The 12,533-nt window shown below is 41.3% G+C and overlaps 1 protein-coding gene across 1 annotated transcript in view; it reads left to right on the forward strand.

Annotated features, from left to right (window-relative positions):
• PRKG1 (protein kinase, cGMP-dependent, type I) overlaps positions 1-12,533 on the forward strand; it is a 514,986-nt gene that overhangs the window by 343,650 nt on the left and 158,803 nt on the right. The window contains exon 5 of the mRNA XM_009275074.2: positions 6,735-6,798. Within this exon, the coding sequence (XP_009273349.1) occupies positions 6,735-6,798 (64 nt within the window). The remainder of the gene's footprint in view (positions 1-6,734; positions 6,799-12,533) is intronic.

Raw genomic sequence — 12,533 nt, forward strand, 5'->3', positions numbered from 1 at the left:
ATTGAGTTGCTGGAGAACTAAATACACCTTTTCTGAACTTATTTTCTGCCACTTCTATTGTGAGTACTACATATGAAAAAACCTGAACAGTTTATCCTCCAAATAATACCTATTAATCTGACAGAAAAGAGGAATTTATTTTGATGCAACAGTTTGCAATGCAAAATGAATATACAACTCTCTCACTCTAAACGCTTGCCTCTCTTGCACGCTGGCTCTTGCACAGAGGCATCCGGCAGCTGTGTTGGCTTCAGGCACGACTTGCAGTTGTTCTCACTCTTCAAAAGAGACTCCCCATCCTACCAGCTCCGCAAAAATCTTTGCATTTTCTCCCCAGCAAGCTGATACACGGTCCAGTCACTGGATGATCTCAGCTCTCTGGCATTGCTGGGCACTTCCAACACCAGATAATCCCCATGGCATCTCCGAGCACCCTGGGAGATGGTTTTGCTGATGATCTGAAACTCAGTGTGCAACTTGCTTACCAGGATGGAAATGCATTTTTAAAGTACTGGAATGAAATGCCACATATGGGACCGTGCAAAACATAGAGGCAGGTCTTGCTTTGTGCTTCTGCTCTCTGCCTTCCTGGCTTGAGTTAGGGTTTATTCCATAATTAGCATTTTTTTTTCTCTGTGTGGCTGTATTAACATACATGACAGGGACAGGATCAGTCCCCTAAGATATAAGTGTGGCGTAGGAGCAATAGAGATTTTTTATTTTTTCCTTCTGAAACTATCTTCTGCAAGATCCCACTTTAACTGACACCAACCAGATCTCAGGAGAGATGTCAACACGGGAAAGGTGGGACTACGTGAGTTTCTCTGCTGCAACACGTACCAGTTTAAGAAGGCAAAGAGAAGACAACAATAAAGACTGCACAGTAAATTTTTGTAAACTTTCATGAATAAGGCTGCAAACACCTTTTTTTAAGGCCATGATCCTGATGGAGCCAGCAGTCCCTACCTGACACTGCTTGATGGCCAGTGGGCAGCTGCCTGTACATAGCATTTCCAGCTTGAGTTGTTCAAAACATCGTTTTTTGTGAGTATCCTAAATCAAGCCTCAGCTTCTGCTAGGTAAGATTTAGCCTCAGTTCTTTCACAGCAGAGAAACAGTGCTGTAGGGGCATCCCAAATGTGGTAAAGCAAGGATGAAAACGTTAGCATTTTTCAACCTTCATTCCAGTTGGGTGCAGAAAAAAGAGTTTCAGGGAATGCAGGCAGACTTCATTTCCTTTTACTGATCTGTTTTGATTTTTAAACTATGCTTACCCATCTGGCCCAAGGCAGAGAACAGTGACAATGACTGCATTTGTAACAGTGCAGTTTCGAGAGTTAACCCACAAGGACCGTCTGCCACCGACTGCGAAGCCGGATGAACACTTTCAATGAACGCCCTTCAAAGGTTTGGGAAACACATCTTGAAATGCATTTAAAAAGTGAATAGCTGCTTTTGTGTTGGGCTGAGGGCAGAAGACAGCGAAGGACCCTGCACAGTTTTCATGTGTGTTGGAAGATAAGTGTCCTGTCGGAGTGCTCGCATCTGGGCCACCAAGTATATTTTAGGGTAAAATCAACCCCCTGGGTTACAGCCAGGATTATTTGGAAGCCCTTGCTGGTTTAGTACAGGAGTAATCCCATGGGATGAATCAAAAGGATGAATCAAAGCATTGCTAATGGGGGATGTTGCTTCTACCTAGAAGTCAAGAGCAGATAACCAGGGATGGAAACCTGACCTTTCATGCCTCCTTCCACCACCTTCAGGTTGGCCACGTCTTTGCTTTTGTATTGGGACAGAGATTCAACATGGACATTTTGGCACAGCTGTTTTCCCCTATTTTGGCAGCCTCTGTTCAGCATGTTGAGCTCTCTGTGAAAACGTGTCGCTTTCAGAGCCAACCTGGCTGCTCTGCCATTCCTGCAGACAGCAAGCGGAATAGCTGCTCTGCCATTCCTGCAGACAGCAAGCAATTCCCAATGGTGCCCTCACCAGCTATATCGCCTACAAAACATTCTGTAGCTTAATAGTGTAGACTATAGCCAGCAAAAAGTCACCTCTCCTTGCCAGCGTGAGCAGCTCCTCCACCAGTGCAGCTACTTCTCCTTTTCATGAGAAAAAATTCTCTCAAAGGAGAGTCTAACGAGGCTTGGGGCAGGGAGACTGGAGAAGGTCAGAGGTTGCTCCTCATCCTGTTACCCCTGGTGGCAGTCACATATCTTTTGTGATAAAGCATTGTGATGTTTGTGGATTGATTAAAAAAAATAATCATTTTTATTGGCATTTGCTGTTAAAACTCAATTTCCTTAAGTTATGGATCTGGTTTGCCTTGTTGTGTGCTACACACCTTTGTAGGGTGGCCTGGAGGCATCTCTTCATGTGGACCTTGGACTGTACTTCTGCAAAGGGGGCATATAAAATAGACATAAATAGTTTGGTAGAAATACTTTTTAACACCCATGTCACCATAAATAACTTTGAAGAGCAGGGGGAGGCTGCAGGTGCGTAGAATGGCAGTTGTGAAAGCCTCTCTATTCCATATACAGCTTTATTCCATAACCTCATCACACAGGGGTGGGGTTTTTTTTTTGAATAATCAGTGTTAGAGGTGTTAGGTGGTGTAGTGCTGATCACCGTTTCAGTGGGGGAAATTGTAGCAGAGCTGGAGCCTCTTCTGCAATTAAGTGCTTAACCAGTTTCTCTCAAAATATGTTTAAAGGATTAGGCAGCAGAGAAAGCCCTGGTCATCTTCTCTCTGGCCCAGGAGTGATCAAGGCATTCACCCAGGATGAACAAGATGGGGTTCCCACCTTAGCATGGGTGTGTTGGAGTGCAGATCTTTCCCTTTCAGGGCAACTTCTCAATACTATAGTCAGTTCAGGTAGAGAAATTTCTCCTTGTTATATGGAATAAGAAGCAGCTGGAGAGAGTCCACAGGAGGACTGGGTAACCAGACTTGTAGGAAACAAGCTTACTAGGAAAGGCTGAGCAAGTTGCTAGTGCTTAGTCTACTAAAGACATAGTTCCTAGGCAAAGTGGGGGATGGTTATGGAGAAGTCCTTCAGGTGTACTGCAGGTAGGAAAGAGTAATGAGTTTTAAACTTTGTTGAGAGACTTCAATGTTAGATATCAGAATACTTTTTTTTCTACCTGTAGCAACTGTTACTATCTAGAGTAGATGACATGGATTTTTTAAAATCTTCATAATTGATAGGTTTTAAGAAGCAGTTGGAGAAGAACTTGTCAGAGAAAGTCTGGGTTTACTTGATCCTGCTTTGTTAGGGAGAGAGCAAGTCATTTCTTGATGAGATTAAGCTGTATTTGCTGGGATTTCTTCTATCATAAATAATGAATACATCCAAACTCAAGTGCTAAATGTTCTTTTGTGTATTTTCAGACTTCTTCACAGATTTCACAAAGCTGTGGAAAATGAAATATTTTTCTTAACTGTTGCTGTGCTGCAACATCTTCAAAGATCTCCTTTGAGTCTTCTGTTCCTGTTTGTCTTCCTAGTGTATGTTTTCCCACTTGCAGCAATCTGCTGCTCAGCCGTTTTCCTCTTAAGCTCTCCCTTTAGAGCTGAGGCTCCATTTTCCTTTGAGTGCAGGTACCCACATGGAAATAATCTCCAAAACATCGATCTTTGTATGCAAATCTTTAAATAATACAGGCAGATTTTGGGGGAAAGCAAGAATCTATTTTACGAATCTGTTTAATGTTGTCATGGAGAGAGTGGGGCTCTATTTTTATTGACCTGGAGAATCAAGCCAAGCATTCAATGCCCTCTTATACACTTGAGCATGTTTTCAAATCTTGTTCTTCTATCAGTGTTATCATCAGCTCTGTTGGCCTGAATTTGTGACATATTTTAACAGGTCAATAAATGTTTTCTCTCTGCTATTTTATAAAAGCATTTGTTGAGTACAGGTTTTTTGGTACTAAAGTGATGGGCAGTCTTGTAAAACCTCTTCTCATGAGACTCAAATATAATTTGGCTGTATTGTTGTTTCTAGCTGTTTAGAAGGATACTGGCCCATCATAAACCACCATAAATCTGTGATATTAGTTGTGTAATTCTGTGATGGAATGTAGTTGGAGTTTGTTTTGTCAACAAGTTGATTTTCCCATTATCTGCTCTATTGCTGTGTTAAAGTTGTAAGCATTTATCTTAGGAAATTTTCTTTTGATCAATAGTAAGATTTAGGATTTGTTCAGAGCTCATATGCTATTTCTCTGTTTCTCCCGTACTTGGTCTATAATAAATGTCTTCTGCTACCCTCCCTTGGATTGCACAGACATAATTATCTGTAAAAAATATGCTGTGATGCATTCTCCCCCAATTTGGGAGTGTAATGGTGCAACCACAGTAAAATTTGTCCAGATGTCTGGGAGTATTATCTTCTCCCACGAGTTTATTCCTCATTTGGGAATGCTAGAGTTGGTATAATGAACTTTGATTTTATACTTAGGCCTAGCCATCATATAATTCCTTTTTAGCTGTTTCTGTTTGCTCTTGTTACATTGTGGACCCATGTGTTTCCAGTGAAAAAGAGTGCTTCCTAAGGAAAAAACAAAAGATGTGTTATTGAACATGAACAATCATTTTTCTGCACTTAGTTGGCCAGTTCTGTCTTGTTACCAATTAACAAGAGCTGAAGTTTTGGGTTTTTTAAAAACAAAAAATGAAGGCTTCCAAACTTTCTAATTCCACTGCAGCATAGTGTAGTTTGCTCTTGTTACATTGTGGACCCATGTGTTTCCAGTGAAAAAGAGTGCTTCCTAAGGAAAAAACAAAAGATGTTATTGAAAGCATGAACAATCATTTTTCTGCACTTAGTTGGCCAGTTCTGTCTTGTTACCAATTAACAAGTTCAGCTGAAGTTTTGGGTTTTTTTAAAACAAATAATGAAAGCTTCCAAACTTTCTAATTCCACTGCAGCATAGTGCATGTTTAAGCTAATAAAAGCAAATTCTGCTTTAACTGTGCTCACATATTAAGTTCACCAGGCACTTCATGCTTGGCCCCAGACAAAATACTGGGGTTTGCTATCAAACCCTCTGTAAGGTCTTCAGACCTCCCTTTGCTTTTTTGGGTGGGTTTTCCCTGGGTGCAGAAGCAGCCACCAAATTGTGCATCCAGAAAGTGTTTAGGGCTCATGAAACGTAGGTGGGATGATTACCCCAAAGGCACATGCCAGGACTTGCTCTCCAGAGTTCAGGATTGCAAAAAATGTATGGGTTTGGTTTGGGTTTTTTAGCTCCCCAAAATGTGGAGAATAACTTTTATGCCATTGTGTTATCCAAAGTAAAAAGTGAAACCCTGTGTGAAAGGAAAAACATGATTTGTTTTGGGTTATATTTACCTCTCAGCAGGGAACTCCTCCCAACGGCCCCCTCCCTCCTCGCTTTGCACCTGATCATCAATGCTCCTGAAATCAGAGCAACGCATTGGGGAACTCAATATTAGGAGCATAGGACTATGCTTACACCATGTAATGGACCGTGATAAAGATACTCTTGAATGAACTGTTCTTGGAAATAGCCTCGGTAGAGCTGTATCAGCTCAGTGCTAGGCTTGGGCTAATATTTCATGTAGATGCATTGCTAATTAGTCTACCGATGACAAGCATTTTTAATTAAAGCAGGTACAGTGCTGCTCTCCTGCCTCTGGAATGTATGTTGTGTCTATGTGTTTTGTTTAGCATCACTTGGGAATATTGATGAACATCAAGTTTTTATGGAAAACAGAGAATGAGAGACCAAGGTATTGCAGAATCACGGATTGACTGAGGTTGGGAGGGACCTCTGGAGGCCATCTGGTCCAACCCCACTGTTTAAGCAGGGCCACCTAGAGGTGGTTGCCCAGGATCATGTCCAGATGGCTTTTGAATATCTCCGAGGAGGGAAACTCCAAAACCTTGCTGGGCAGCCTGTAAGGTAGTGAAGATACAGCTTCAAGGTCAGGGTTACTTGCAGATTTGGAGACCCAACTTCATATCCCTCATCCTGATTCAGACTGAATTAAATCTCAGTCCTGTGGACCCTGGGCCAGTGGGCTCTTTATTGCTGCATTGCCCTCTCACCTCAACCAGCAGGTCCAGCCTGGCCTGGGAGACCATTGCAGAGGGAAATGCTACCAAACAAGAGGAAAAGTTGCCTTTTTGGCAAAAGAAAACAAACAAACTTGGATGTAAAATTCCCAATGAAGTCTTCAATAATTCTAACAGTCCTTCGATGCTGTTTTGTTGCTGACCCTGTACCCTTCGTGGCTTTGTGCTCTGCATTTGTTATGTCTGCGTGTGGTTTCAGGCAATCTTTTATCTGTTGCTGGTTAGAGCTGATCTTTTCTCCCCCTCTTTTTTTTTTTTTTTAATTATTTCTTTCTGGTGGGATTGAAGCAGACCAGGAAAAAAATTTGCAGTGTCATACATGTGACTGAGCAGGCTTGCGGTGCAGATTAATTCCAGTAAATCCTCAACTGATTCTTAGTTGATTACCAGCTTTATGAGTGGTTCTCCAGATGTTTACTGCAAGTGGTCTCTCGTCATCACAAAATCCATCCTGGCTGCTAGAAGATCAGATTTCCATTATATATGCCGCTTTTCTGGTGAACGCTTGCCCTCCGCCCCAGACGATGAGGGCAAAATAACTCTGGAAGATAGATGAGAGAAATGCAGCTAGGTTTATGACCTGTATAGAGGGATCCATTAATTGAGGTTTCTCTTGTATTGCAGTGTTCCCACATTCCAGAGCCTTCCTGAGGAGATACTTAGTAAGCTTGCAGATGTCCTTGAAGAGGTAAGTGCTTCTAATTTTGAGAGCTAACGAGTTCAGAGTTTGCAAGCCTTCTGGTGTCAATATCCAAGCTCTTTTTTCTGAAAGAACAGCTTCACAGTTTTGCTCCCAGTTACAACTGACTGTTCCAGCACATCGAGACAGTGAGAGGAGCTGTGTGAAAAATGAATCCAGTTTTGAACAGAGCTTACATATTTTAAATTGGATTTCTATCCAATTGGGGAGCAAAACAATCGTTTCCTGCAGTGTGAAGGGAAACCACCTTCTCCTGCCCCTGGTTCAGTGGTGGTGAAGGGGGGGGGGGAAAATACTGCCTCCTTTCAAATTTGATGGGATGCTTATGTTGGAGGGCAGTATCATGACTTAAAGGAGGTGTCATGGAAAGCTGCTCCCGTAAGAGTTGCAGCAGAGAGGGGCAATGTAATAATGTCAAGATATTTGATGGTCCGGATGGAGTTGTGCTTTGCCTACCTGGCTATAACTAGTATCTCATTAGCATCAGGCTTTTAATGAGTCTTTATTTTAAAAAAACAAAACCCACACATGAACAACAACAACAACAAAAAAACCCCAACAACAACAAACACAACCCCCCCCAACCAACAAAAAAAACCAAACCCCACACCCTACCCCAAAAAACAACCCCAACCCCCCAAAACAAGCCAAAAACCCCAACCTTGCCCTATAAGTGAACATGTGAAATGGATGTAAAAATATTTGAGTTGCATTGCAGGCAGTTTGTCTACATAGTTTATTCACATAGCACTCTGTTCTGGGCCTGCAGAATTGCATGTGATAAAATATTACAGAAATTGTTAATAAAACCTTTCAAAATGTAGCCATGTATGATTTAACTGCAGGAAATCTGTGTACAACAGTATTTTATGTCATTCCTTGTTGGTTTTTCCTCATACATGCCTTGCCATCATGAGCAACCCTAATAACTCTGTTTATAGAAAAATGTTCATGTGTACCACCTCTGCCATTGATTTTAAGAAACAGCACTGCTGACATTTAAGTTGATTCCCCCCCCGCCCCCCAGAGCATTGATAGGACATTGTTAATTCTTTGCCTTTTTATTTAGTATACAGATAAATTTTGTAATCCGAACAAATCAGCTGTTTGTCATACAGAATAATTGCATATTCATAGATAAGCTTTATTTCCTTTACTGTTGGAGAAGTGTTCAGATTTAGAGAGAAAAGGCATATTAACTCGATAGGCAAATTTAATTCATAGCATATCTCAAAACTGCATGCCTAATCAGAAACAGATAGTTTAATTTGCTTGGATCACTTGGATCACATAGCCAGCATTAAACTCCTTATCAAGAGTTAAGGAAAAGAATAAAGTCAATAAAACTTTTCCAGGGACACTTAAAGTTTCATGGCAGGGGAAAAAAATCATAACAAACATCAATGAAGAAATGAGGGACGAAAGCAGCATTTGTAGGGATAACTCTGTACCCTTAGGGTGGATGCTATGGCAAGAGAGGTTGGTTGTCCCACTCTGTACTGGGATATGGCTCCCGGTTTCCTACTTTGAATCACCCTTGTTATTCCCTCTGGATTTGTCTTTGATTTAACATACCATGTTTTACATAAACTAAAAAAAAATCACTCTACTATGATATTATGCGTTTTGTATTTAGCGGTATCCAATGTATTGAAACTAAGCGTCAGTAAGTTTATTATCCTCTCTGTTGCTGTAACAAGGATTGGATAAAAGTGACTGATTGGCACAGTTTGAGGTAGGGGAAAAAAATCGCTTTCTTAATGTCAAGATTTCATGCAGTTTTTCTTTTGATACAGTGCTGTGAATAATGCAACACTTCTGTCCTACATTCTTTAGCTAACAGTTTTTAGAAATTATTTAAAATCCAGAAGTAAGAAAAAAAAGCTGGTTTAATTGCCCGTTACCCAAATCAAACTTGGAAATGGCATTATAAAGACAGTGGGGAAGAAAAAAGGTCAGTGTTTGATAACATAATTTCATTTCTAGAATTGGTAGAAATAGTCCAACAAGTTCCTTGGATAACTCGAGAATTAACAAAACCCGGCGGAATTTCCTTTTGACTTGCAGTGGCTTCTGACTTGTGCAAGATCACTCCCATCAATGAAATTGCTCATAATTCATATACGTGGGAGTAGAAACAAGTCTATTGAGTTCAGTTTTAGCTCATTCAAACCCAAGCTACCAATATGCTGTGTTTCTGCTAAGAAATCTTCTCCCAGGAATTAGCTTTCTAGGGCCATAATTTACCCTGCTTCCAGGCGCTTGTTCTGGAGATGAAGCTTTTTCCAGCTGTAGATCATTGCAGTTGACACCAATCTCAAAGCAGCTTTAAGTTGCACCTCTAGCCTCAGTCCCTGGAGTTGGGAATCACTGCCGGACCCTGGCACAGCTTTTCCCAGCACCTAAACCTGACCCTTCTGTCTTCTTCCATTACATTTTTAAAATTATATTAATATTTCTCAACATTACATATTAACAAGCATCAATGTAATGTATAGCTGACTTTATTAACATATCTCAAACCATTAGGTAACGACTGCAGTGATTTTCACCGCGGTGGGAAGCCAAGCATCCCTTCCAGCACAGAGGTTGATTTAGTTTGGTTGTAATGCCATCTCTGCGTTGTTTATCCTTGTGCTTACCAAACATAAAGTGTGAGACAACAAGTAGTATGTTTCTGCAGCTCGAGACTTCATTCTTGTTTTACTTGGGTTTTGGTAGCTTGGTGTCTTAAGGAGATGAGGCTTATGTCTGCCAGTAGGACAGTCCTCTCAAAATCATTTGCAATTGCTTGCCCAAAACTCATTTGATGCAAAATTCCTGAGACATTCATCCAAATTATGGGGTAGGATGGGAAGAAAGATTTAAAGTAGTGGATGTTGAGTCAAAATAAATGCAGGGGTTTGTGGTCAGCTCAGCCTCTGCTTCACAAAAACTAAGCTATTGGCAGGGAGCAGCTGTTTGGGAGAGGTGGGGAAACAAGGGTTAATGGTGCTTATGGTGTGCAAGGCACGAAGGACCCAAATTCATCAGTTACTCTGTACAGAGAACAATTTTTAATCTTTTTTTTTTTTGTAGGGTGCATATCATCCCACGTTTGCTGTGTGTCTGGGATGCAAGAGGCAGCACATAGCACTAGAGCCTAGAAGTTTAATAATGACATTTTTAATACTGTCCCCAATGTTTTCCTAATTTTTCTTCCTTAGTGCCTGCTTTTTCATATTTTTCTTCAGTTGAAAAAGCCCTTCTTGACTTCCCTCTGACTCTTCAGGCGTTATGCCCTGAGCTGCTCCTTCCTAAAAAACCTGTTGTCCAATACCTCTGGCCTCTGGTGTGCATGCTCACAGCTCCATTGCTTAACAGTGTTGAACCAGTGGCAAAATAGTTTCACTGTACCGTATTTTGGTAAAGAAAATCAACGTGTTTATGTTTAAATATTGGAGGATTAATGTAGTTGGAAAAGATTATAGAATTGTTTAGGTTGGAAAAGACCTTTAAGATCATCAAGTCCAACTGTTACCCTAGCACTGCCAAGTCCACCACTAAACCATGTCCCTAAGCACCAAGTCTACACGTCTTTTCAATACCTCCAGGGATGGTGACTCCACCACTTCCCTGGGCAGCCTGTTCCAAGGCTTGACAACCCTTTCAGTGAAGAAATTTTTCCTAATATCCAATCTAAACCTCCCCTGGAGCAACTTGAGGCCATTTCCTCTCGTTCTATCACTTGTTACTTGGGAGAAGAGACCAACACCCACCTCACTACAACCTCCTTTCAGGTAGTTGGAGAGAGTGATAAGGTCTCCCCTCAGCCTCCTTTTCTCCAGGCTAAACAACCACGGTTCCCTCAGCTGCTCCTCATAAGACCTGTTCTCTAGACCCTTCACCAGCCTCGTTGCCCTTCTTTGCACATGCTCCAGCACCTCAATGTCTTGCTTGTAGTGAGGGGCCCAAAACTGAACACAGGATGCTGCTTAAACATAGCTGTATGCCTTACACCCATCCGAGTGCTGTGTATCTCAGATTAAATACCTGTATTGGTATTTATTGTATAAATATCTTTGCTCTGGATGAACACATCTCCTTTGGAAAACAGTAAAAGAGCCTTCTTGCACATTATTTTTATTCATGAAATGTTTGAATAATTTTAGTTTCCTTGGGTGAAAGAGGGGAATTTGTTTGCAAATTGAAAGACTTGCTGTAGATGATTAATAGCCAAGCTTAAAAGTCATTTTTTTATAAACCTGAAAAACTTTGTGAAAATGCAAAAGCTTGACCTTTCTGCACTTTTGAAGGCTTTGAAACAATTTATGGTTGTCTTTTCTGATTACCGACTTTTTTATTTTTCTTAGAGTTAAAAAAAAAAAGTCTTTTTTTTTTCCATCAGACACCCTTAATATTTATCAGTTATATATTACAGAAATAAAATAATTTTTGGTAGTAAACAGTTCTTTTCTAAGAATATATAGCCTTAGCATTATGACACTTCTTTATAAAGTGGGCATTTTATAACAGAAAGGAATAAAGTATTAATTTATTTTTATTTAGGAAACTAAAATGCATCGAAACACCCGCAGAATAACTTAACAGCAACTGAGGTGCTGTCCACATATGACTGCCACTGCCAACATTTAGGGTCCTGTCCACTCTTCCAGCCCCAAAACTGGAAGGTAGCACAGGGATGTACCTGCCCTGATGGGAAATCTGGGAGGAAGGGGAAGAGCATCTTCCCCAGCTTCAGGTCTCTGAGAGTTTTCACCTTTTTTTTTTTTTTTCCTTTTTTTTTTTTTTCCCCCTCACGGGAATATAAGGACTCTCAGGTATTGTCAAAAGCCCTGTGGGTCACAGTGCTGTTAATATCACATGGACAACGTGCGTCTGGTGTCTCACCCAGTGGTTATCTGGCAGGTACTAACGTTGCCAGTATTTTTAATCTTTATGGATTAACTCCATTCGTTAAATGAAATTAAATCCCTAAGGGAGGAGGATGGTGAGTCTGTAAGAAGTGGATCAAATTGCCAGGAACTACACCGCAGGTGAGAGAATAAAAAAGGGGAATTTATGGTCATAGAGGAGAAAAACCAAACAAAAACCCCAAATGCCCAACCTCTAGTATAATTTCTCAAGATGTGACTCCTCACGGTAAAGGTATAGGTGCTTTGTCTGCCTATAGCATGGCAAGGTGCCTATAGGACATGTGTTTGCCCACTATTAAGCACCTTTGCTTTGTCTTTGCAGTTAGGAGGGGGGAAAAATCAGATGAGTGGCACGTGGCTGATGGAGCAAGGGTGGCATTTTCCCCCACTGTGCTCACAGTCGAAGTTCATTGCCTTTTGGCTGTGTATATGAGAACAAGCAGGTGTGCTGGTTTGGGCTGGGATGGAGTTAATTTTCTTCATAGTAGCTAGTATGGGGCTATGTTTTGGATTTCTGCTGGAAACTGTGTCAATACTGCAGGGATGTTTTCGTTATTGCTGAGCAATGCTTACACAGAGTCAGGTCCTTTTCTGCTTCTCACAAGGCCCCACCAGCGAGTAGGCTGGGGGTGCACAAGAAGTTGGGAGGGGACACAGCCGGGACAGCTGACCCCAACTGACCAAAGGGATATTCCATACCATATCACGTCATACTCAGCATATAAACCTGGGGGAAGAAGAAGGAAGTGGGGGACGTTCGGAGTGATGGCATTTGTCTTCCCAAGTAACCGTTACGTGTGATGGAGC

Source organism: Aptenodytes forsteri, unplaced genomic scaffold, assembly GCF_000699145.1.
Source record: "Aptenodytes forsteri isolate BGI_AS27 unplaced genomic scaffold, ASM69914v1 Scaffold320, whole genome shotgun sequence".
Lineage (NCBI taxonomy): Eukaryota > Metazoa > Chordata > Aves > Sphenisciformes > Spheniscidae > Aptenodytes > Aptenodytes forsteri.